This window comes from Opisthocomus hoazin, chromosome 2 (assembly GCF_030867145.1).
Source record: "Opisthocomus hoazin isolate bOpiHoa1 chromosome 2, bOpiHoa1.hap1, whole genome shotgun sequence".
NCBI lineage: Eukaryota > Metazoa > Chordata > Aves > Opisthocomiformes > Opisthocomidae > Opisthocomus > Opisthocomus hoazin.
In genome coordinates, this window is record NC_134415.1 from 34,245,898 (window position 1) to 34,272,761 (window position 26,864).

Here is a 26,864-nt window from a genome sequence, read left to right on the forward strand (position 1 = left end):
GAAAGCAGTAGCTTTATCAGAGCCATGGAATGGTGTTCTGAGTGAAACTCAATTTCTGCCTAGGGGTTGGTACAAACCAACAGTGCACTGTACTGAAGACACAGGTGGCAACACAGGTGTCAGGCTGGCTGATGGCACAGAAATTAATTCTGCCTTCCAGATGTAGGTGGAGGTATGGAGAATGATCACAAAGATGGTTGCTGTACATGGGATGTCAAAACTGAAGTCCCAAAGCTTGCTCGATTTGAGCATTTTTAAATCCTTTAGCGGGATGAAAGAGCACCCAATGGGGGTGTGTGTGTTAATTGGATTCAAAATCATTTATCCATGAAGGCAGACAAATGCAGGATGCAAGTGTTCTGGCTTGAGATTTTAATTTGGGGGTTCTAGCACTTTTTTTTTTTTAATTCACTGCCTCCTGCCTTGTAATTGCAATTAATCAGTGCCAGCGTACAAAGAGGAGCATGCAAAATGGTATCTAAAGCATTAGTGTATCGATTAGAATTAATCAGAAATGTGTTCCTCCTGAAGCTGCACACTACATGAACAACCAAAAAGTGTTGTAACTCTAAATATCTCTCAGAAATTAAGTTTCCATGAAAACTGGATTATGGCTTCTGAAACTGAGTGAAATAGAAGCAGGGGAGAAAAACCTGGTACCTGGCAAACTGAGTCATGGGTGAGAGGTTTAAGAAAGGTTAGGTTCTCTACAGAGAAGTGCTTTGGCTTGTTCAGGATCTAACACTTAACCCTTGCAGGGCTGTGTGAGGCCCAAGGTGGTTTCTAGCATACCTTCACATTAAGGATTGTGAATGAGTATACAGAAAGTTGTTTGAAATTTCAGCCCTTGTGCTGTGTTCAGGTTCTGTCAGCAGCATTTTCTGTTTTGGAGAATAAGAGAAACTCTGGGTCTTGCCCAGGCTTTCTTCAAGCAAAAAAATTCTCTCTGGATAATATATCCAGGTCTGAACTTGTCTAAAGTCTGAAAATATGTGGGTCTAGGATTTTGAGCTACTCTGTCACTGAAGACCATGGTGTTATTAGTTTCTGTCTAAAACTATGCATATTGCAGGTTCTAGATATCTGAGCCAACTTCTTTCTTGCTGTAACTTCAGTGAAGGTCCTGTTGGGTGAATCTGGCCTGCTGCATCAAGACACTGAGCAGTGCCTAAAAAATACAAGATAGTGTGTTGCTTTAAAGCTTAAAGGATTAAATTAAGATGTTAAACTGGTCTTTTTTATTGCTTGAGGCGGTATCCAGAGAGATCATCATGGTTATTATGGTCAATGTTGTGGTAAAAATAGGTTTTGATGTTGAAGGCTGTGCGGAGATGATAGCTATATGCACAGTAACTGATGCCTTTGTCCTTGCGGTTGTTGACTTACCAGTCTGATTCATCACTTTGTAGAGTGCTTGGAGGTTATGCAGAGGATAACAGGAGCAATACGTTACCTGCTGTAATTTGCTTTTGAGACCTAAGTTTCACAGAATTGCAGAGTGGTTGAGGTTGGATGGAACCTCTAAGATTCACTAGTCCAGCTTGCCTGCTCAGTACAGGGTGAGCTAAAGCAGGTTCCCCAGCGCCATATCTGCTGAAGTTTTGAATGTCTCCAAGGATGTAGGCTCCATAAGATTTCTGGGAAACTTGTTCCAGTGCTCAATCATTCTCAGAGTAAGCAAGGTTTCTATTGTGTTGAAATGGAATTTCTTGTCTTTCAGTCCAAGCAAATGTGCCTTTTGTGCAAATGTGTCTATTGTCCTTTTGATGGATATCGTTGTCTGATTCTGTCTTCCTTCCATTCCTTCCATAACACATAAACATGGATAAGATCTTTCCTGAGCCTTCTCTTCTACGGGCTAAGCAATCCCAATTTTCTCAGCTGCTTCTTGTATGTCAGAGGCTCTAGTCCCTTAATCGTCTCTGTGGCTGTTTGCTTGACTCACTTCAGTAGATCCATGTCTGTCTTGTGCTGGAAAGTCCAGCACTGAACCCAGCACTCCAGATGTGTCTCCCTGGTGCTGAATAAAGGGGCAGAATCACCCCTTCAATCCATTGTTCCCAGGTCAACCCAGGAAGCTATCGGCCTTCCTTCTCATTGAGGACAACATTGCTAGCTTATGTTCAACATTTTGTCCACCAGGACCCACAAGTCGTCTTCTGCAAAGCCACTTTCTGGGCTGTGCTGGTGCATGGGGCTGTTCCTCCCCAGGGGCAGTGCTTTGCATTTCCCTTTGTTGAACTTCATGACATTCCTGTTGGCCCATATTTCCAGCCTGTCAAGGCCCATCTCAGTGGCAGCCCAACCATTCTGTGTATCAACCACTCGTCCCAGTTTGACTGGAAACTTGCTAATGGTGCAGCCTCTTCTGCTGCCGATCATCTCAGCATAGAAAGCTATCGGGTTCATTAAGCATGATTTCAGTATGAAGAGGTTCCACACGTGATATTTCCCCATGTATCTTAGAAGATGACTGAAGTAACTTTTCTGTTACCTTGCTAAAATGCTTTCTAAAATTACATTCATAACATATAGGCCACTAATAGAAATTTAATAAAGCTGTTACTAATTAACATCTAATGCGTATCAGTTATGCTGAAGTAGATCTTGCTGCTGCCAGGCAGCCTATAGTACAGGATCTGCAAATGAGTATGGGCCTGATAAATACAAGGTGATGTAAGGAAAGGTCTGGAGATCAGAGTCCCTATTCTGCCACGGAATGACAGCAGAATCGACTCCCATTTGAATTTGCCCACGGGTGTCTCTGCTGACCCAGTAGCTATTTTTAGTGTTTCTGATAAATCCACCAGTTAGTGTCATCTTTAGCTCATTTATTTTCATGTCTCTGAAGAAAGAGGCTGATACTTGGGATTTCTTTTCACATGAATCTTTGAGTCTCAGACAACCTGTTGTAGGAATTTGTACCACAAAATATGAATATAATTTGTAATGAATCTGAGCTTGAGTGAGTCTGCCTTTTCCAGTCTTGCATTGCAGTGATATAAAATACCTGCTTGGCAACAGCTCTGGGACTTAATAAAGTTTCTGTGGTAAACTATGAGAGGCCTGAGAATTTCAAACTAAAGTTATTGCACCAGTAACTCAGAAAAGCAATTCCTAAAACTCCTGGCACATTTATCCAGAGGGTTAGCAGTAGCACAAAAATGGAAATCATTGTTGAGAACCACTGCGTACTTGGAATTAAAATCCATCAGTCTTCTGAAGCTGAGTAGAACGATTTTCATGACATACAGATGCTTCTGTATTTCATATCCAAAATTAAATCTAGGGTGGTTTTTTACTCTATTTGTAGTTCATGTCCTCTAATCCCTATAATATACCTAACTTGAGATGACATCAAAAGAAATAACGCACATAGAAGCTAGCCATTTAAAATGCTCTCAATGCTTTATTTTATTTAATTCTAGTAAAAGCAGATTTATCTATTTGGGGGTGGCGGATGGAAAAGGAGCGAGGATGCCAACATCCCCTTCTCAAGTGGGAAGCTCAAGCACAGAAGTCAGAAGATGAGATGTGGAAATGAAAATAACTGTAAACAAAAAAATGAAACTTAGCAGTCTAGTTTCACTCTTCTTTCTGGAAGAGAAGGGAGGAAAAAACCTAGTAAATAATTAAAAAGCAACGTTTGCTTTTCAGAGTTGCAAGCTGAACTGCGTTAGCTGTCAGCAGGGTCTTTAGGCAGCCCTTGCATAGGACTTCAGGTCCTTAACATACCTGTTGGCAGCTTCCTTGCCTGCTGGGAATTTTGTCCAGTTCAGCGGACCGTAATGACACCGTTGTGTCCCTGATAAGATAAATAGTGTGTCTGCCTCTGGAGCAAGGAAAAGTCACCTAGCTGGTAACAGTATAGGGTCTGTGATTTGGGATTTACCCATGCATGTAGCAGGCACAATTGATGGTTGATTGGTGCAAATGTCATACAGATGTGGTTATATTTCCTTTCAGAAGTGTGTTTTAACTTGATAACATCCAAATTTCGGCATACTTCTGGAGAAGATTCTTCTTATGGATGCCAGATAAACTATATAGTTTCTTTTGTTCAGAACATATGTTCCAGTGGGTTCCCCTCCCCAAGAAAAATGTGTCCTTGTGCACATTCCATGTACAAGCAGAAACCTATACACTGAGCGGGGGGGGGGGGTGTGTACTTGATGAAGAAGCATTTTTGTAAGAGCAATGAAAAATGTGTTGCCCCTGACCTGTTATGTCAACTAGAAATAGTTATAGTGTTCTTCAAAAATGCTTAATACCGGTGTTTGAAAGCAACTTAAGGAAACACAGTAAGTTTTTTTTTTTGTCTCATCTTTTAGAAATTGGAGCTGGAGCTGTAAAAAGCATTTCCTGATAGGCTTTATTTGACCCCTGTTGCCTTGTTTGGCTCCAGCTGACCAGTCACAGTACACTACAAAGAGATCTTTTTTCCTTGGTACTGTCTTTTTTCCTGTAACAGAAGAGAAATGTGAAAAAGCAGATTAGTAGTGACTGAGTGGCTTTGCAGAATCTCTTGTCTCTGATCATGTTTATGGTTAGTGAGCAGGTGCTGAATAAACTGAGGTGAAATGCGTGATGGGCTCTGTATCACTGCCAAAGTAATACACGCCTCTTGGGAAACAGCCCTTCACAAATGGTGTCAACAAGTGGTTTTACTGGCAGCCTGTGCCCAAGGATGAAAGGTGAAATGGGCCAGAGCATGTTGTCATACAAGTATTTTATTCCTTGAAGTTTTCTTTGCAGATCAGAATTCCAGTATATTGGGGAAAAGACAGATACTGATATTTTGACTGTCTACTTTTAGACACACCTTGCTGGACACACAACATTTGAAAGTTAAATCAGAAGTGATGTGTTAGAGCTGAGGGTCTGGAAGTAGTTCTTGTGCTGGCTGGCAAGGGGTTTGAGGTGGAGCAGCAGACCCGGCTGAGCAGAGAGGGGAAGGTGGACATTAAATACAGCCAGGCCTTGATGTCTTCTAGCATCTCAGAGAGTAAATTAAGCACATACAGAATTTTTGTTCTTATTTACTCTTGATAGCAAGCAGACTAAGTTGAAACACTCATGGAGTGCCGGCGTTGGCCTCCAGGCTGCTAATCCAGTTCCTTGGTTCCTGGATTTACTTCTTGGTGGGACTATCTGTTTTTTTCGGAGGCGGGGGGGTAAGAAGTGCAAGGAGGAGAAATGGCATCTTTTAGCTGTAGTGCTTCATGCATGTGTAGATGTTCCAGGTGGCCACGTAAGAAGCAAAGCAAGTTACCTCAAGCAGCAACACAGCGCTGGGAATTACAGCTATTGTGCAAGCCCTGGAGACTGGCTTATTTCCTGAGTGACAAAGACACTTTGCCAGTGAGAAGCAGGAGAAGTGATATTTAGAGAGGGTGTGCATCTGTGCTACACAGCTTACTTTGCAAAGAAAGTTAGGCTTCTTTTAAACAGCAGGCAGACATCTGTGAGAAATCCAGGAGCACAGAAGTGTGACAGAAGAGAGCAATAAGCTACTGTTTAGCTGGGTTTTCCACAGCTTAGCTGGGTGGAAATCTTGGTGCTTAGACGCTTGCTTCTGCAAAATGCATGGGAGGGAATAGCTGTGACCGTGGGGCACGGTGAGGGGAGTGAGGGCTGTGGTAGGAGGCACAGTATGACTAGCAACATACGGAGCTGCCCTATTGGGGCATTTGGTCCTTGTGAAGTAGCCTGTCTTACTGCTCTTCTCCTTTGTTCTTTCCTCTTGCTGTATGATGAGACCAGATGGGTGTTGCTTCAAAGGAGAGTTGGACATCTAGAGAAACCATTTCGGATCTCACTGGAGTATGTTGCTCACGGGAACAAGAGCGTAGCGGCTGTGGATTCCTTTGCGATGAAGAACTGCAGTACAGGTAACGTAAAGTATTTTATTGCTTCTAGCTTTTGATGCCTTTTTGGAGAAGAGCATGATTTCTGGCTGTTATAGAACCTTCAGAGAATGAAAGCTTCTCGTTAAATCAATTGTTTAAATAAAAATAATAGGGTCCCTTTCAGGGAATAATTGTTTTAATGTTGCCTTAGAAGTTTTTAACTTCTTGAAGGAAACAAGATGGGGGTTGTTTTCTCCTTTGGAAAGAATTTCTAGAAAAATTTCATTTTGGGAGAACTGAAGGAGTATTCATCTTGGCTTACCAGATGCCTATCCTGACGACTTCACTAACTGCAGCAGAAAGTAGAACAGATGAGTGGTTCCTAGACAGATAGCTTGCAAGCCATTTTGCTGATGCTCCTGATAACAAATTTCAGTGTTGTTGTTTTAAACAACTGTGGAAAACTTGATTCTAATGAAGTATGCCTTTCTTTGGCTATGTTCCAAAGCAGTTATTGCTGAGTAACTCCTAATAGCTCAATGTAGTACTTGGAATTTTAATAATGGGCAACCTTAATGGGGGTTACCTTCTTAAATACAAATTCCGTTATCAATTCAAGTATGTAAATTTAGTGTTTCATGCCAGAAGCCGTTGCATTTTAGTTCTACCAGCTTTATGGAGCTTGTGAATAATACTGAAAACTTTAGGTGGCATGTTAGTGAAGAATATTATTACTTATAGCACTTAACGTGTTACCTTTTGCCCATTTTATTTGTTTGGAGTACTGTGGAGTTGAGCTGCATGTCCTGCTTTTCAGCCTGTCTAGGACAGGGAAGTCTGCTGGAGAATATACATTATTTGGTTATTGACATTGCTCTCCACAAAGGCCAGTTGTATTAATGGGTTTATTGCACTGTCCGTACATGAAGGTGACCTCTAAGCTCCAACGAGGAGCAGCCTGATGTTGTGCTGAAAGCTCAAGGCATGTTCAGACAGAATGCACCTGCTCTGCTGCTGATGTATGGAATGCATCCTAGGCGTCTTTCTAAGGCTGAAAAGAAAGTATTTCAGCTACCCAAAACAAAAAAGTTAATAGGACAGAAGTCATTCAAATCCATGGTGCTTTGGTAATTCATTGCAGCAAATCTTAGGACAGACTATGGGAGATATTCAGCTGCTGTGATGGTACATGGAGTCTTCCCGTGGCAGCTCTTGAAGGAGAGCCATAGGTGAAGGACAGTCAGCCAAGTGAAAGGGTAATGTTGGCTGAGTGAGCTCATAGCAGTACTGGGCACCCTTCTGCAGGTGACAGATTTCAGTTGTTGAAGCTATTAAGATACATTGTGAGCAAAAGAAGGAACAAATCTCCCAGTTTTTCTACAGATTAGTAGCAATTGGCTACTCCCCTGTTCTGCTTACAGGACAAGCTTTATGAATAGTACCACCAGGGAAGAAAACCACCTGTTCTCTTTTTCAGTTGGTTGAAACCAGTAAGCCTTTTGCACCCATCTGAAGATGTGGTACCATGTCTTTTTATGAGAAAGAAGGTGGTGATGAGCAACTGGGGGTGGCACCTTAGGCTTGAAGAAAATAGGGAAAGCAATAAGAAAAGATTAATCTAAGTCTAATTTTTCTGTAGCTGCTAGAAGCCTTTGGGCAGATTAGCTACTTGAATACCTTAATGTCACTGAAGCACGTAAAATATGGGTGAATTTGGGAAACATCTGAAAAACAGTAGCACGCCTTCAGCCTAATTTTTCTAAGCCTTTTGAAGACCACATAGACAATTTAAAATTAAGGCACATACACAATCTTAGGGAATTAGGCTACCATTTTGATAGGTGGATGCAGGTTTGGATCTAAATTAGATGCCAATGGGGTCTTGAAGAAGGTAGAAGTTCAAGGTTGTGATTTATTCTGAGCATTGGACATTGCATTTTTTAGCTCTTTAGTGATGGAAAAGATGGGATTTTTATTGCATTTGAACTGAATAAATAACAATCTATTTGGGATTGAAGGAGGAGTTTTAAAAAATCTAAGAAAATTCTGAAGGTTTTTTAATTCAAAATTTAAAAATTCTAGATTCATATCCCATGTAACTAAAAATTTTTGAGTTTACACATAACTCTATCATTGCAGTGTCTTAATTGTGCTCTGCATTTCCCTTTCTTCATTTAACAGTGCAGGAGATTAGAAAATCAAAGCAATTTGTCACTTGAATATCTTCACGTTTCCCAGTTCCCATCGTATAATCAGTCTTGATTGGGTTAGCTTGATAGAAAAAAAAGAAAGCTCTTACAGATTGAGGTGTTTTATTTGGTTTTGATTGAGGGAGTGGAAATGCTCAGGATTGGCCAAAACTGTATTTGGTGCATCTCTTATCAATGCTGTAGTTTGTCCCCATCATTCTTCTCATGTACTCTGTCCTCTGGCTTTAATTGTTTAAGGGCTTTTAGCACTTGACATGTGCTAAGTGCTTTTTTTTTTTTACAGAAAGTTTTTCTGAATAATACAATTAAATTCCAGTCAGAAAGCCCCTACAGTCAATAGAAAAGCTGCTTGGACTTCTATAGGTTTTGGATCAGGACAGTTAACAGGTCGCATTGCCCGTCATCCTACAGCCAGCTGACTTTCAATTACGGTCTTAAATGTGAAGCAGATTGTGTTTGTCAATGTGTAAAACTTAAACTACTGATTCTCTAATTTTCTTTCTTGCAAATTGATATTTAAATAAGTGCAGTATACAAAGCAAAATTTAAATTAAAAATTGCAGAGAAGTAATATATTAATTTAATAATGTCAGTTAAGAATTTGTTCCTTCTACAAGTAATTGGTACAGTGACATTTTATAGTTGATGGTAATTTCTGGTAATAAAAATAGAGTTCATTTCCTAAGTAATGTATTGACTTATTAATGATATTTAATGGGTTTCTTACCGATTCTTTTATTGCAGTTGTAAATTAATTAATTTGCTAACTTATTTCCAAAAGTCTTAATTAAAGTATTTAATAGTAAGCACAAGTAAATGACAAGACGTTGTTTTACTTAACAGTCTTCGATTTACCATTTCTAAGTAACTTTTTAAGCAAGGGGCGTGGAGATCAAATGCTTCTGAAACATGTTAAAGGTTTAATGATGCTCCCAGGCTGTTAAAAGCAGTTATTTCAGACACTCAGCCTGTCCAAGAGGAAGCACTTAGCTTTCAAGTTTTCAAGCTCAGTAAGCAACATAAAAAACGTATTTATTTTTGAGAGGGAAGAGACTCTTTTGTTGATTAAGTTAATGCTTCTGTCCACTCAGCAATAGCTTTTTTCAGTAGCTACTGAAAGTACATAGAAATATGCTCATTACCTTCAGAGCTGGTAAGCAGTTAGTTCTGTAATGATCTCATGGTTGTAATACATATGCAAATTTCTGAAAGTTGAAGTTAAGGTTATACTAAAAGCAAAATCCTTGATCCAAAGCAGAGGACCTCTCAAGAAAGAAATAATTTTGAAAACATTAAGGTGATTTCACTGGAAAAGGAGGTAGAATAAGAATATGGACTTGCAACATGTATGAAGAAATATGAGCAACTGCCAGATAGAATTTTTCATTATTCCGTTTGATAAATAGGCTAGTAACAGATTTATGAATCAACTGCAGGAAATCAATAAGTGCTTTCTCCAAACAAGGTTACTTATGTGTCTGAATCATTACTACAATGATGGTTTTGTGTATTCAGACAAAACATGAATATGTATCATTTCAGTTTTCCCACGTATACTCACTTTCTGCAGTTTGTCTTATAAATTAATTTGCTGACAGGATGTTGTGGTTAGCTGAACTTAATGAAATACAACTGAGCCCCTTTTCAAAATGAGTTCCTGATGCTTCCTACTGGAAAATTGGCTAGAAAAGTTAACCTCCTCCAAACCAAGAACTGAAATGATATCAGTGTATCCAACAGAATCGTGGAAGAGCCTGGGTTGGAAGGGACCTTAAAAGGTCATCTGGTCCAACCTTTCATGGGAAAAGGAGCCCAGATAAGATTATCTAGCACCCTGACCAGCTGCATCTTGAAAATCTCCAGTGATAGGGACTCCATCATGACCCTGGGGAGGTTGTTCCAGTGACACACTTACAACTAATTCGGACGTTAATAATTAATTCATAAAAAATTTTGTGTAACTTTTAAGTAAGTTTCACTCGAGTAAAATTGGAAGATGTTTACAGAAGATTTATGAAGCAACTACCTTAATTGTGTCAAAAATTTTTTTAATTAATTATTTGCTTAGTTGTAATTATGGGATGATTGATTTGAAGATCCGGTAATAACCTAACAGTACAATGTATACTGTTAAGCAGGTATCCTTTATTATGGTGTCAGGCACACGGGGGATCTCTCCTCCAAATGTGCGCGCCAAACACCCTTTTCATTCCAGATTAAATACAATCACAATATACATATTCATTCTATTTCCAAGAAATGCTTAGCATATTCATGGTTTTTCTGAGAACTGATTACCATATGTTAATGTCTTTCACACATGTCTGTTGGCCCCTCCGCGTGGTTATCGGGGTCTTCAGATGAAGGCTCATAGTCTTCATCACAGTGTCCGCTGGTTGTTTTGTTCCAGTTTTGTTGTCATCTTGGTGCCTCCTTGTCTTCATGGTTCTGTGCATTTGCTCTCTCAAGGCCAAGCTGTCTAAGTGGGATTATTCAGGAGTCTCGTCTCTTATAACCTTCCCAGTTATTCACAAAGAGCCAAGACTTGCTTAGGTTTTAATTAATCTGTGTGCAATGATTCTGACGACCTAAATTTATAACTTCTATCTACATCTGCTACATCTGTTACATTTGCTACATTCCCAGGCATCAATCCCTCCTTTTCTTTTGAGGGTTTGTAGCTTACACACTACAGTTCTCAGCAGTTACAGCACTGGATCATTATGCATGCAAGAATACAAACTGCAATAATAAAAACTACTAACAACTAGAAAATATCATTAAAGCTCCTTTGTTAAGGTTTCACGTTTCTTATTATCCCTTCTATCATGGTGGAGAGAAGACGGTTACCTTCAGTGGAACCAACCATGTCAGCTTATATGGTCTGGAGATCCACCACTGCCCAGAAATTCAGGGGAACAGGTGAACAGAACAATGATCACAGTCGATATTGTGCTGTTGTTATAAAACTGAAAAACAGACATGATGTAAAAAAAAAAAAAAAGTCTTAAATTTCAGAAGGAGTTGTCTCTATTTGAGGTTCAGGACCAACAATTACCATACTACTTGACCTATCCGGGTCATTTTTGTGTAAAGGAAGCTGGAGAATTTCCTTTGACATTAATGCCACAGCTAAGGAGCTTACCAAGCCAGAGGGCAGAGGATAGATCCAGAGTTAATTGAAGTCAATGGGAATTATTCAGTGTGTTTGTATTAGGTTCTGAGTATCCTTCATTTAAAAAAAAAAAAAAAAAAAAAAAAAAAAAAAAAAAACATAAAATTAGGCAGATTGGATGCATTTTCCTTGGAGTGGCCTATGCCATTTACACAGTTCCACTGAGCTGCTTTTCCTGTGGATCTAATTTCACTGAGTAGGCATTTGGAAAAGTCTTGCTATGTTAAGAATAGTTGCCTCCAAGTACTTTGGCAACCATCTTCCTCCCCAATCACCTCTGCTCCCCCATGAGGCATGACTGATTATTCTGACTTCAGGATGTGTGCCAAAAAACATCTCTAACCTGCTAGTGTTTTAATCCTGTAGGGATCTTGTGTTGGAGAAAAAACTGCTTTACAGATGAGTGTGATGGTGGTAGTGAAGTTAAATCATTTTAAGGTAGTTCCAAAGTGAAAATTATTTCACTTGTGGTTTGTGCCCATTTAAGTAAAATAAATTTAATGCACTTGGTATGGGGCTTATCTTTGTTTCCATTTTTCACTTTCATCTTTTTTAAATTAAGTTATAGTAATGCTAGGAATAAAAAATTAAGCAAATTTAGTCTTAATATTGCTGCTAGAAAAGGCACAGTAACTCAATTATTGGTAGAGTAGCTTCTTACAGTAATGAATTAGTGATTATGCATTTCTGTTGCCGACTCTGAACACCCACTTCTGTGGAGCCAAATTTAGACAGTGATGGTTATGTTAAATAATTTCATCTATTTATAACATTAGTGTACTCACCAAAGGGGAGGGGGGAGGGAAGTGAACCTGAATATCTAGAGCATTTGGTTTTCATAGGTATGTCATGCCAATATGTTGGTGAATGCAACCTAGTGTTCTGTTGTTTTATTTAGTAATCAACTGGTGATATATTTGAGTTTTTTTAAGATATGAGGATGGAGGTATAAATAAATGTTTTAGATGGTGTAATAATGCTCGTAAATCTGGTCTTTAAAATTGATGCATTCATATAGAAGGTGGAAAAGCTGGAGTCTGCCACAGCAGGACCAAATTTAGGTGTTTCTTAGACAAAGTTACTGTCTTACCAGAGTGGGCAGGTTCATCTACTGTCATTCAAAAAAAGTTAGGTGATTTGGGTTAAAAAACAGAATTGAGAAATCTGGGTGATTTGGGTTAAAAAACAGAATTGAGAAATCTTAGCCTTTAAAATCCAAAGCTTTAAGAATCAAAAGAGAAGAGCCTGCTCCTCAGAGGTACTGGAAACTGCTTGAGAGACACTGCAAATCCCTCAGTTCCCCTGCAAATGTTGGCAGTTGTGGGTCTTAAGTACTTTTTAACACCTTGAAGAATTGGCCAATACATTATCTTTTTAATGCTGTATGTGATTTTTACCCTGACCTTCTCCCTTAATTAAGGCTTATTTCAACAGGGGAGCCATTGATTCAGTGAAAGAAAATGAACTCTGTAATCTGCTTTCCCCAAATTGAACTTATTTTTATTACTATTAATTGCTGCCACTTAGTTCTTGTGATGTTTTAACTGCCTGGATTTATTGAAACAATCATAGGATTCACTATCATCACTTGAGAAATGGGGAGGACAATGATGATTTACGGATGACCCAATGATTTTAAACCAGTATTACTCCAGATTCAAAGATTTATACAAGCTGATTCTATTGTGTGAGTAGATGACAGTCTCTCTCTCCTTTTTTCTCTCCATAATAAACCCCTACATTTTCAAAAGTCTGTTAACCTGTAAGAGAGGACATGCAGAGCCTTGATTTGCTAAAACAAAGTCAGGGTAGTTTTGCTCTGAGTTAGGTTATATATAGATCCGTGAAGTTCCCTGTTAGCTGTGGGAAAGGCTTTTGATTTGAACAGGACTGATGTTTGAAGATGTTAAGACCTGGCCATGCAGCTTGATTCGTGTTTGTGAAGAAGAACAGTGGTCTTTGAGAAGAGGTGAGAGATGGCAGGAAAGCTTAGAAAGTCAGAACAGAAGAGGGAGATGATCAAGCAACAAAGATAGGAGCCAGACTGCTGTCAGCCAAAGAATAAATGAGAGAGGGAGAGATGAGGAAAGGAGAGATGGTGATGAACCGGTAACACTGAAAACAAATGACAGGATATCAGGCAGGAATAATTGGTCCAGATAGTGGAAATGATTAAAGAGTTTGACCAGTTAGAAAGTGATTGGAATAAATATTTACAATCCAATTAATTAACTAGAGCAGTCAAACTTAATCAGATAGCCACTCCATCAACCAGACGGACGTAGATGGATAATCTGTTGAACCGGCAAAGAAACCAAGTGAGACTGAGGGAAATTCAGTGAATTGTGAAAATTGAATGAAATGTGTAAGGATTAATCAGTTAACATTTAAAATTATCAATGCAAAGATAAATATGTGGGATGTTCAGGTAGAAGCTAGTCCCCTTTTCTGGCATGACTCATCAGAGTCTGAGGGGCATTGATGAGCAAAGTAATTTTTGGAAGACGAAAAACAAGAATGAGAAGATAGGACAGAAAGGAAAGATTTTCTGTGTGTTTCCAGGTTGTAGAAGATGAAATAATGTCAGCAGCAAAAACCTTATTTTTTTAAAAGCCTGCAGAAGTGTCATACATATCAGCGCTGGATTCTGAGGTGCTACCACTTTGTAGTGGTGCAATGCATACAACATTGAGAAAAGGTATAACTCCTGCTCTTTCTTTACCACAGTGAAGAGTTCTTTAGCTTTTGGCTCGGGGCACTTCAGTACCTCAGGGCTTATATTCTGAAGTATTGAAGTTCAGCATGTTTTCTGTGTCTAAGAGGTCTCATTGCAAATCTGCCCCATCTTGCTGTAAGACCCTGTCCGGCTCTTACCTTTACTTGTCCAAAACCTTTTGCTTTCTGCCTCAGGGAGTCCTACTTGCTTTGTTTTGCTGTTCTGTTTCTGCATGGTCTACTGCAGCCAGCTTTCTTAGCAAACCAATTGCTGCACCAAACCATAGACATAGTTTAATAATTATGCACTGTATCTAGTATGGGAGAGGTGTGGCACGTTGGTGCCAGCAGTGATGGATACAGTGAAGGAGATGTTCTGCAACAGAACAACTGAAATCAGAAAGCCTTGACCTTGTAATTCGAAATCAAATCCATAATACATAAGTAGAAATGCCAACTGAGTAAACCTGGTGCATTGATTTTTTTCCCTGAAAAATTTAAGAAACTGTAACAGGGGACTGAAGTTTTCTGAAAAGGAGTGCATGCCCTTTCAACAAATGAGACTCTTTTATGCTGTATTTGGAAACTCACAACCAGTAGCTGCACATCTGAATCTCGATCAGGATCATTAAACCTGTATGTTGCAATTCTTTTACTCTGAAGTCATGAAAAATGTGCAGAAAGAGAGCAACTTTGAAAAGCTGCCAAGTGACTTAGGAGCACAAATTAATGGGAACCATGCTCTTGGTCCCCCAGGAGTTTTCAAAAATGTGATCATTACTGAATTGCACTGAGGCATGTCTTCCACCTGTGAGGATGAGAAAGGACAGACTATGCACTGTGCTTCCATGGGGGCAGTTTTACCAAGTACCTCCATAAATGAGGCATACAGGGCTTTTATGAATCGAGCCTTTGAAAGCCCTGCTAGTAAGGTGTATTGATCCAGAAGTCACACATGGATGGCAAGATCTTAAATCACCAGTCAGGTTTTATTTTATGAAAGAAATTGCAAGAATACTTCCCCCCCCCCTTTCTTTAAATGATTGCCAGCTGAAGTGCTGAAGTTTTGTACAACTGGGAGGTTGCAAACACTTAAATGAGTCCTTTGGATTCTAAGTCCAATTCCAGATTGAAGTGTATGTTCATGGGGCATGATTGATGGAGTAACAGCAAATTTGTAAGCAAAATAAGAGGTTTGGAAATGTTTTTTTCAGATCTACAAGGAAATATAATTTCGTCAACTTTTGCAGCAAGATTTATCATGTTCCAAAAATAGTAGCAGTGGTGAATTTGTCATGTGATGCGAATAGAGATGAACAAAGCAACTATTTTGATACCTGAAAATTTCAAAGGTTGAGAGGCAATCTGTCTGGTTCTGTGAGATGGTGGATTGTGACATACTGGGATCTAAGCTTTTTTTGGTTGATTTGTGTGAGCCACAATCTAGAATAAATGATTTTGTGGAGACTACAGCAGTGAATATTCCATGCACTTAAGCCTAAATTATGTAATGGATTTTTAAGACGTGATTTAGAGCAGTAAGCAACAACTGCATAAATCCAGCATCGTGTTATACAATACAAAAAAAGATGAACATGAAAAGGATGAAATGTCAGTATTTCCATAATAATATCAGCGTTGCTATTGGTTTATAGAAAGTTGCTGTTGACTCTTTAAGCACCTCATGGAATAACAGTGTGTGTACATGTGTTTATGAATATATGTTCATGAAAACATAACAAGAAAGCAATCTCTCTAAGATCAGAAACACTAACTGTAAAGTTTTGGCAACAGTATTAACTCATCAGGCACTTTTGTTGTACACATCAGTAGCACGACAGTAGTAAAGCAACTCACCTATCTACAAAAATTGCCAGGTGGCTCAGACTGCAAAGTGACGGAAGTATTTACTGCATGCGAACTATTTACCTAAGTAAAGGAAGTGAGTAACTATGAAGTTACCTGGGTGGAGCTTCTGCTAGTGAAAGTTGTAAAGCATCTGCATGTCATCCCGTTAATTGTTGGACCTTGTCGCGTGAATTTGGCAGAAAATAAACCTCCTTGCATTCTAACTCTCTTCACCGGAGTGAGAGGCTAGGTGCGGCTAGGTTTAAATTCTGAGTGATATCCAATTTGCCACTACCAGTCCAGTCGCGTTGAACATGTATATTAAACTACCACGATTCTGGATACACTAATAGCAGTCTGCACCTTCAGTCCAGTCGTGCTCATGAACTAGCACGGCCACATTTGGTCACGTTCAGTGAGAAACTCTGACAACTGCCTACTTAAACAGTGGAGTTTTATTTATGAAACAGGCATATAGGTTTTTTGAATTGCCAATGATAGTGACTGTCTGCAAGAAAGCACGTGCAAATACAAAACACATGAAAAGGTTATAAATAATACAGCCTGGCTATAAACATTAGGGAGTAACTATTCCCGAGAAAAGCACTCAGTTTAAGTCTCACCCAAGGCGTTCCAAGGTGGGGAGAAACAAGGCTCAGCCCATTGGCCAATCCCGGTTGTTGGAGGTAGTCTGAGGTGGAGTTTCCCTTGACTTGCCCACGGTGTTATCTGCTCCTCCGAAAGTCCACGGTGTTATCTTCTTCTCCGAAAATCCCCTATTTCCCTGGCTATTTTTATATTCTTTCTACATTTAAGGTGGAGTTTGAGTGACTGTAGTCATACATACCTTTTATCATGATTGGTGTAAAATTCTCTTGCTTCACGTTTAAAGGTATAGTTTACGAAAAATCGAGAGTGCAGACTCAAAGAGGGGTGGTCGCACCTTGGAGGCGGGTGGTCTTCGGGATGGAGGTGTGTTTTGGTATTAAAATGATATTAAAACAAGCAAAGTTCGCGAGAGGATAGCACTTTGGCAAGGTTTCGAAAACCTGTTGGCTCAGGGGGCCAGATGAGCTGCTTATCAGTTCTAGAGGACTATTTCTTCCCACTTTATCATCACGGAGCATGGCCACGGAATCTCCACTCCGCTCCATCCTCTATGGTATGTTGCAGGGAGTTGCTGTGTTAGTGGATTCCTCGCATGCCTGCTGCAGCTGTGTCCCATCCTCAGAGCTCCTTTTGATTTTATGCTTTTCCTCAATGGGTGAACACTGCTACGTTTTCATATAAACTTTAATTTTCAGATGTAAAACCTTAATTTTACTAGTAATTCCACAGACCTTCAACTACTTCCATCAGCTGAAGGTCTGTCCCTATATATTTATCAAAGCTTTTGAAAAAGGAAGAGCCTGACAGGAGGTTTGATAGGAACATCGCTGATCTGGACTTCAGTTTCTTTGTCATTGCTGGGCTCTTCGCAGCCAACAGAAGAGATTGGTTTGGAAAACAGAAGAGTTAGTTTTAAGTTATAGCTATTCTTTTGTTGTAGGTAAAGGAGGCTGGAGGTGATGCTTAGTGTTTGCAAAGTTACATTGATTTTTTTTTTTTTAAATTGGGTTACAAAATATATTTTGTACAAAGTATATTTTCCAAAAATATAACCTACAACTGATTAAGACAAATGAGAAATGCAAAAGAACCTTTTCTATCATATGTTGGTAAAAAGTTCTACTCCAAGGGATGTTTGATATCCTCATTTTTGCAGAGTGCTTTGCAGTGGTCTTCCATGCTTATGGTGTTTGTCTGCTGTTTTCTTCTAGTTTTACCTTTGGAGCATCTCCAGCTTCCTCTGCTCTGAAGTGAAATCGGGCAGTTTGTCTCATCTGGGCAAGCCTCTTCCTCCTCTTTCCCTTCAGTGATAAAGCATTCCTGCCTATCTAATCTCATCAAAAACCTTTAGGGACATTATTACTCCATTATAAGTTTATATTGTAGCAAGTAGTCTTCATCATAATTGTGGATTTGTAGAATGTGGGCTAATTTGTGACTTCATAGCTCCCCTTAAATTATAACAAACATGCTTCTACTTGCTGCTTGTGTTACTAGCAGTGCCAGATGTCAGCAGTGTCTGTAATGCATTACAGTTGTCTTCCTCAAGTATGATAACAGTCAGAGCATTCTCAGTCATTTTGACTTTTCAAGTAAACAGTGCATTACTTTCCTGGACAATTAGGGTAACTGCCAAAATGAAACCAAAGTGTCATGACTGGGCAGGATGCCACCAAATGGAAATCAGTTGTGCAAAATTACTCTTCCTACACTGCAAGCCCATGGTGATACTGTTCTGTAAATACTACAGAGGAATTTATTAGTGTTTCCATTTATTCATATTGCTATACCATGTCAGAGCAGGACTCACAGATGAGTCTGGTCTGTGCTGTGCACTGAGTACAAGCAAAAGACAAAGAAATGAGATGATTGTGAATTCCTTAGCACAAAGGCAAGTGGCAACAGATGAATAAAGATGACCAAAGCCCTTTGGCTGGGCCACAGTGAGTGAGCATTAGAATAGCTGGCTGACACCTGGGACGGAATTAGCTGGGAGGAAATAAAACAATTTTAAATAGCCCTTTCACTGATCTTGGAAATGAGAGAGAAGTAATGAGTGAACAGAATCAGGCCATTTGTGACCACAACAGTAACCAGCAGTTTACTGGTGGATCTCTAACAAGTTTAAGTCAAAGGATTTGACTGATGAACCAGGAAAGAGTAGACTTGCTGTCAATTAGAGTTTTTAGGTAATGCTAGACATTGCCTAAGCTGCGACTGTGTTGGTGTAATTGAGCGCTGTCTCTGGGGACTCCTTTTCAGAAAATTGCACTCATTCCGAAAGTTACTCGGGCAGAGATCTTGTTCATGGCAGAGCTTCACTGTGTTTGCCTAAGGAATCTTGCTGTACTTCTGTGGGATTTACTAAGTGCCAAGTGTTCACAAAGAGTGCATAGGAAAGGCATTAGATGAAACGAAGACAGTTTCTTTTCCAGTTTACAAAGCAAGCAATGGACTTGTCCCTTTCTCCTTATTTCTTTGCCTCAGTAGTGTGTAGGAGACCTCTTTCTTAACACATCTACATTCTGCTGATGCTGGCTGCTTTTTTTAGCATTTGAACAAAGGCCAGAAAATATTTTCAGCGGATAGGAGAAAAAGAAATCTCCTCCTAAACTCCAGCTTGCAAAGCTAATTCCCAAGCAGTTCAGCACAATTCTCAGTCTAGACCTCAGCTGAACTGTCAGTGAATAAAATCTGTATAATAAACCAGTCATCTAATTCACAACATCACGGGATTCAATCTCCCTAGGCAAGATTTAGTTCAGACATTCAGATGCTTTGTTGTGTGAAGTTAGACAAGGTGGTGTTCATCTTTTGTGAGTTCAGCTATCTGAAAGTTAGGCATCATGTCAACGCTAGTCTCTAGGGTCCCTCTGTAGTCAACAGAGAGAAAAAGAGGCACTTCAGAGCGCAATTCATTCCACCTTTAACATCGTAGCATCATCAGAGTGTCAGAAAGGGGACAATGCTTTGCTTGAAGGATTGTAGCCTGGAATTTCTAACAGAACTATCCTTTTAAAGTCGGTGGGCGCTTTAATGCCTGTAATCTATAAAGTCTGCCCACCAGTTCCTCACTTTAAAATGAATAGTGTCAGGCAAGGAATCTTTAACAAACAGATTCTCTATTGAACATTCTCAGCGCTCACTGGTTAGCATGCTAGATAAATCATTTTATAGTAATTATTTTGCAGGAGTTTATTCAGAGCCTGTTAGGATAAACCCTGAAAAAAATTAAATGGCTGTTGAGTGCAAGATTAATAGTGCTATCTGGGAATACTTTACAATACCAGCATTACCAAAACTAGCTTCATTCGTGCAGCTTTGACAGGATGCTTCCAGTCAGACCTAGAAGCCTCTCTGCACTAAAAACAAACACACCAGCTGTTGTGGGAAACCTGCAGGAGATATAAACCAGAAATTTTTACCCTCTGTAGCTTTTTATGAACGCGTCTAGAAAAGGTTTATTTCTAAAACAACCCCCAGTCCTTTCACGCAGAAGAACATTCAGATACATAAATGGTCTGTTGAAAGTAAAGTGGTGGTTGGTAGAAGCAGAGCTACAGCCAAGAGCCTTCTAATGGAGCCCTGTAGATCGTATTGCTTCTCTCTGTCCTCACAAAATCACTTGTATGCAAAAGCTTTGATTTTTTTGTTGACCACATTCCTTTATGGGAGACCTTAATGAAGGCTTTTTGGAAAATCTACTTACATTGAGTTGCATTTGGACATTGGATCCCATGCTGCTTTCCAAAGAGTGGTAATAGAAGATCCACATTATTTTTTCAGTTACTTCCTTACCAGTAGGTGCTATTCCCTCTCTTGCATTATCTTGCTTATTACCCTTGTGAATGACACTGTCACTTCTGTTTAAGCAGAAGTAGTAACTCAATCCCTTAATAAAGCCTTAAACAACATTGCTTCTAAATGAGGTTAAGATCTGTATTATATGCAGCATTTGCCTTGAACTTTAATTCATCCTACTTCTGCAAGGATATTTGGTTACATTCAGGAGTTAGTAATTCCAAATCCAGTTCCTGGAGATCATTTAGTTCTAGCCTAAATTTCAACTGACAGGACTTCTTGGGCATGATATACCATTAAGAGCCATGTCAGGGAATTTATTCCTATTCAGTTACGTTCATGTAATCAATGTTTCTTCCTTATCAGGAAAATTTAAAACTATTTTTATTTCTGAACAGAAAATTGTATCAAGTTTTTTTTTTTGTTACATGTGCATTGTGTTTTAATAATTTTAAATACTATTCTGCAAAAAAGTTGCTATGATTTCCTGTACATAAACATACTCTTTTATCTCTGTCTTTGATTTAAAGAAGGGTCCCTCTTGTGCAGTTCTAAACTGAGACTGAATTTCCTCTGAACTTTAGCATACTTGCAGTTGATTTTTTCTATTCTCCTGGTTTTAGAAGCAGACTTGAGCTGAATATCTCAGATAAAGACCAAGCTGTGTTTATGAGTTTTCGCAAAGCTGCAGAGGTAATGGCAGTTAGCCGTCTGATTTTCCACAGTATGCCCTCTTTAGAAAAGGGAAAGGGAAATACTCCCTCTTCCATAAATTGTTTTGCATGGAATAGTAAGAATATTATCATGTATCAGAATTATCTCACATATTAGAATGACATTTTTTAAAAGTGACTAGAGCACAGCCACTGAGTTGCTCCTCTTCCTTGTAGCACCACTGTATTGTGGCTTTGCCCCTCTAGTCTTTAAGCAGATCACAAGTGTCTGTAAGATGTTTTAATGCAGCCCAGAGAGCAGCTGCCATTTGAAAAGCAGACAGGTTAACATAAAATCCCTGAGTAGGTAAGAACTGTTGTTCTGGTCTCACCTGTCTGACTTTGCCTGAAATAAATTAGGGAGTACTTGCACATGCTGCTTCATCAGCAGATCAGGAGGGAAAGTGGTCCTGAACAGATGGAGTCAATAACCTCCCCTGCCAATGCAGCCCGAGGAGGATGTCTGCCTGCAAGACAAAGGGACTTACCTGTACCACAGCTACAAATAACTCCAGGATCTCATTGCAGTGCAGTTTAACTCATTAGTGTTGACAACCATGAGCTGAAGTGTTATTGCTAAGGCTAGAGACTTGTGCTGCCTGGGATTTGTGCAGGGGAATACTTTCACCTTGTGAATTTATGACTGTATAGTTGAAAGTATTTGCAGTCTGTTGACTCAGGGAGAGTAACTTTCGTAGAAAAGCATGACAGAGGGACTGTGCTTTGTTTGCAGTAGTTGGGCCAAATACTTAGATCTCAGGCCTCTTCTGTGGCATTTCTTGCTTCAGTTTCTTCAAGCAGCAGATCTGTACTGTACTGAGTGTCAGCAGAGCTCAGAGATGGGCATTTCTTGAGAGCACCTTTTTGGAAAAATAAATCATGTTTCTAAAGCATCTCACCACTTTCGAGCGCATGTCCACTAAAAAGAATCTTGGGTCCAGACTTGGTGCAGGTAGGTTTCTGTTGCTATTTTCCACTACAATGAAAAGCAATTTCCACTTGAATTTTGAAAATCTGAGCAGTTTTAATAGTATCAAGTACTCCAGTGACAAAGTCAGGAAGTAAATTGGGTCAGAAATTGAAAGTCTCTGTTCATAATCTCATCTTAAAACTGTGGTAGATACTCAGTGCTTCACCTACAGGAAATTTAATAACTTACACGTCAAAAATTGTTTGACACCACATATACATTGCTGAGTGAAGTTGGTGATTTATAACATTACATATGAGATGTTAGTATTTAATTTACAGCATTAATCAGTGAATGCCAAATCAGTTTGCAGATTGAATGTAGATCAGTTTAATGTCACCTTAATCGTCAGTAAAATTTTTAATGTTGAGTTTACATTAACTGTTTTCAATATTGCTTCTCCCTGAGAAAGCAATAGCGCTGTAATACCTCCTTAGTGCTTATGTGAAACTGTGCAGACTTCATGGCTGGTTTTCACTACTCTCCAGATCTGATGTTCCTTTAGTTTAATCTGTGTTTGGCTAATATGGGCATATTTTAATGTATGCCAAATGGCGAGATCGTTGTCAGTCCTGTCAGTGCCAACATGGTAAAAGTTGTCTCTCTGGTGCGCTGTCTGAGTGAGTAGATTTCAGGGGACAGGACCAAACTGAAATGACCCAGAGCTTCATCAGACAGATGCTGCATTAGCATGTGGTAACGACTCAAGTGATTCTGTCATCCTCCATGCTTGTGATTAGCATTTAGTGATATGCTCAGTGTAGCCTTTCACTTGAGAGCCTCCATGTGTTACCCAAGGGTAAGCAGCATCTCCTTTTTTTATTCTAGGTTTGTTAAAAATAAAAGTTAGTGTGACAAAGCTCTTCAAAATTCTGGTCAAACTTAGTAAGTGTTTTGACAAAACAAAAAAGTAAGGAGGGAAACTAAATTTTAACACCTTCTCTCTGGACTTTAGTTTTTCTATTTGAAACTATGTTAAAAGGCATAAAGGAAGGATGAAATATCTGAAATGAAACAAATTTTGAACAATAATAAGTTTTCTGGAGCTAACCAATATTTTATTTCAGGTCAAATAAAATCTTTTGGAGTAATGCTGAGCAAACATTTTTCTCCTGAAGGGGACATTTTCATTTTAGATAGCTTTTAAAAATGAGGGTTTTTTCCTGTGCAAACAAAAACATGCTATCATACAGCACGAGTTCTAAACAATAGCAAGGCCACATATTCCCCACAAAGTGTTATTTCTTTCTGTCATGGGCAGCGATATGAAAGCTTGAAGAGGTGAAGAGACTTATCCAAGGTCACAGCATAAGAGCCAATTTGGAAATCCTGACCGTCAGATTCCTTATTTGCTAAGCAGTGTTTCTGAAGGTGGTTTGCTAGCAATTCAAGGCCCCTGGACACAAAAATGGAGTGCTGGTTTGAAGTACCTCAAAAAATGATGCTGGGCTGCTGTGTTTTCACTGTTTTGTGCTCAGTCCTTGGTTATTTAATTCTTTCTTCTTTTTGTTGGGTATTGGGAAAAGGATGCCAGGCTTTTGATTTCCAGGAATACCCTGGATGAGCTGGTAACTTAGTCACGGTTTACCTGGAAAAGACCTAGTGACTGCTGTGAGATGCCTTTCACTTCTACTTTTTGCTAGCAGAGATGAACAATGTTGTCCAGAGACCTTCCCAGCAGGACTGTCACTGGACTGAAAAGGAGAGGGAGGTAGACTGGACGTAGGATGGATGAGTTCTCACAGTGCAGAGAATAATTGAACTGCTACTGTCTGTGCTGGAACTGCTTCACACACAGGGGGACAATAATTTGGATCAGACACCCTGTCCTTGCCAGATCTTAGTTTGCTCAACCGTCCTACGGTGCTGCCGAAGACCTTTCAGAGAGTGCAGCGGCTGTTGCCCATAAAGACCTGGCTGCCGTGGGCACAGAGGCCTCTGAGTTTTTTGATCATCTTACTGCCTGTGGGACAGTGGCTCATTGATTTTATCCATATTAGATGCTAGGGCAAGGCACTTTTATCATCTTTGTGATACTTCATTGACAGACTGTTTAAAATTATATTGCTCACTAAAAAGCAGTAGTAATTACCCATGGGATGGGAAGGAAGGGCATGGTCAAAGAAGAGTTGAGAGCCTTTACTGTAACTGCTGCCACACAAGAGTCCTACTGCTGTTTATCAAGAAATTCTGGAAAAGGAGGCAATTTTTTTCCTGGTTTAAATACAAATTCCAGGGCAGTTGATTTTGTTGATAGTATTTCACTAAACTTTCTCAATCTCAATTCCCTGTGCACTATGGGTTACGTTCCAGGCTTTGAAGTACTGCAGTGATGCGAGTAGTGGGCCAGTGACATTCATTATAGCTGGTGAACTGCATCCACATCCCATTAACTTAAAGCCCCAGGAGGGCTGGAAATTAGGTATATGAAGTGTTCTCTTTGTAAAAAATATGTAGCAGGTAACTAACACCTTTGCACTTGGTTAACTATACCACAGAGAGGATCATGGGCAGCTTAGGATGAATGGGGAGTACAAGTACAAAGCAACTGGTGGGTCATAGTAAAAAGCAGGAAGAGTTTGTGTTTCCTAAGATGGCTGACCTCTCCAAGATGGCCGCTGCTCAGAGAGAAGGCTTGATGAAATGCATGTGAAAAGTAATGTTAATCGTTATCTGGTCTTTTAAATTAGTACTTCAAGACCAAGTCTAGACACCTGTAAATGTAAAGTACCTGTGAAGTCTCTCCTAGTCCATTTTATGGCCAAAAGAAAGTTTGGTGGTTCTTTTTTTATTATTCAGTGTGTTTATGCAGTTTGTGCTGTCAGGTGAGTCCTGTCCAGTGCAGCTTGTTACCTGTAACCCTCTCCTAAGCTGCTGTTTTTTTCCCAACATCTCCTTTGAAACTCTGCCACAACCCATTAGATCTTTGGTGCAGAGTATACAGAATTTCATTATTTCCTGAAATTGGTTTATATTTCTCTTTTCTTAGTTCCTTTTTTTGATTCCAAGTCAGTCAGAATACTGTACATGTATGGCTGGATTGGGTTCTGTATGTCATTTCCATGTGGTCTGCTCCTCCTTCCGCACCTTTCCATAATTATTCTTGGGCAGCGTACTATCTGTTTGCCACAAAACCAGACTAACCCCATTTACTCTGCAGTGGGGCTAGCAACCACTGTTTCATATTCTCTTTTCATTACTTGTTTTGTACCCAAATGTTTATGTTTGCTAGGTCTTGATGAAGAACAAGCAGTAAGCTGTATGTCCTCCTACTTCTCTATTTTGTATAATGAATTGCTTTGCAGTTACAAAGGATTTAGTTGTAAAGGATTTAGCTGCCAGGAAGAGGTACATTTGCATTGTATAAATAGATTTATCTAGAGTCAACCAGGTGTTACGCTTTGCTGAAACCTACACAGCTGGGAGGAGCATTTTACATAACAGAAATAGCAAATTTGTGAGAATTTAATAATAATGCTGATGGTAGTTGAGATTAATTAATGGCCAACTGAATCAGTTGGCAAAACGGGTGGAAGAGGGGTTAGAAGAACCTTGAAGGGGAGCTGGCACTCAACAGAAAGTCTACTGACAAAGTGGACATAAAGGAGTATTTTGGTTTGTCATATATTTTATGGTGGCAAATTTGAAGATGAGAACTGTAAAAGAAATGACTGTCAGTTCTGAATAATTGTGCAAAATCTTCTGAGAGTTTGATTGTGCAGCCTACTCATTGAAGGGTAAAGATCTTAAAGGCAACCTAGAATCACAGAGAGAGATGTAAGACATGCTCTGTCTCCTTGATCTGTCTTTACACATAGCAACTAAGATTCCTATCACAGTATTAATAATCATAAAAAAGCTATTTTAATATTATTCGTCATTTGTCTAGCTATTCTACTGTGGCTAGCAACCCATAGGCATCTCATCCTCAGGGCATGGTAATTCTGAGTAATGCTACTGGTCAATTCTTCCAATTCTTTCTGCACCTCAGTGTATGTTTGGGAAAGAGATCTTGCATGGAAAGCATTACCCAAAATGTCTTTTAATATGCCGCAAGATACTAAAGAGACTACTTGAAACCTGGGTGGTCGTCCTGGAATTGTAATGTCATCCCTTCTTGTGCCTGTTCCCTAATACCTTTGATACCTACCTTGGTTTACGCTGTGTTCTTCACTGACATCTTTTTTTTTTTTTTTCTGTAAGCATTCACAATTCGTAAGTCTTCCACATGTTCAAGGGTTAGCAGAGATCCTCCGGCAGAGACAGACTCCAGGAAGGAGTCCTTCTCCAGGCAATTTTTGATGTTGAGAGCCATTGACCTTCAGAAGCTTTGGTCCTGGGATGATTTCATTCAAGTGTAGCAAAGCCTTGAAGCACAGCCTGATACACAAGAGCAAAGAACTGCTACTTCTCCATCCCTTTGGGCTGGCTTCAATGCGGTGAGATGTAGGCAGTTTTCAGTGCATTCAGCTGGAAGAGTCACAAGTGAGTCATAGCATCCAGCAGCATACTGGTGGTCAGGGAGCTGTGGAGGTAGGGTAACACTGCAGTGTTTCCTTTTGCTTCCCTAGAACCAAAAGCAGGATAGCCTCCATCCATATTAAGTCTCTTCCAATGGCAAGCCTGTTATGTGTCACCAATACTATTGCTCTCCCTCGCAGCAAATGCTCATGTGCAATTTCATTTTGCTTATGCTTTCAGTTTTTGAGGTGGTGTTGCTCAGTTTTCGAACCAAGTGGAAATTAGCTCCTTGCCGACAGTTTGTTGCACTTATGCAACTGCATAGTTTCGCAGAGATTTGCACAGTGGATGGGGGCACAACATGAAACTTTCTTCCTCAGCAAGCTTCTGCTTCTCCCTGGAATAACTATTGCTCTTCCAGTGTGGGGCCACTGCTTTGCACAGAAAAGCATTTGCCTGTGATGTAAGGATGCAGCGCTGCACCCTGCTGAAAGGGACCACATACACGTGCTC

General features: G+C 39.7%; 1 protein-coding gene across 3 annotated transcripts in view; it reads left to right on the forward strand.

The window, feature by feature from the left end:
• ALK (ALK receptor tyrosine kinase) overlaps positions 1–26,864 on the forward strand; it is a 326,540-nt gene that overhangs the window by 205,390 nt on the left and 94,286 nt on the right. For all 3 annotated transcript variants that reach the window (XM_075413139.1, XM_075413138.1, XM_075413140.1), the window contains exon 5: positions 5,764–5,891. In XM_075413139.1, the coding sequence (XP_075269254.1) occupies positions 5,764–5,891 (128 nt within the window). The remainder of the gene's footprint in view (positions 1–5,763; positions 5,892–26,864) is intronic.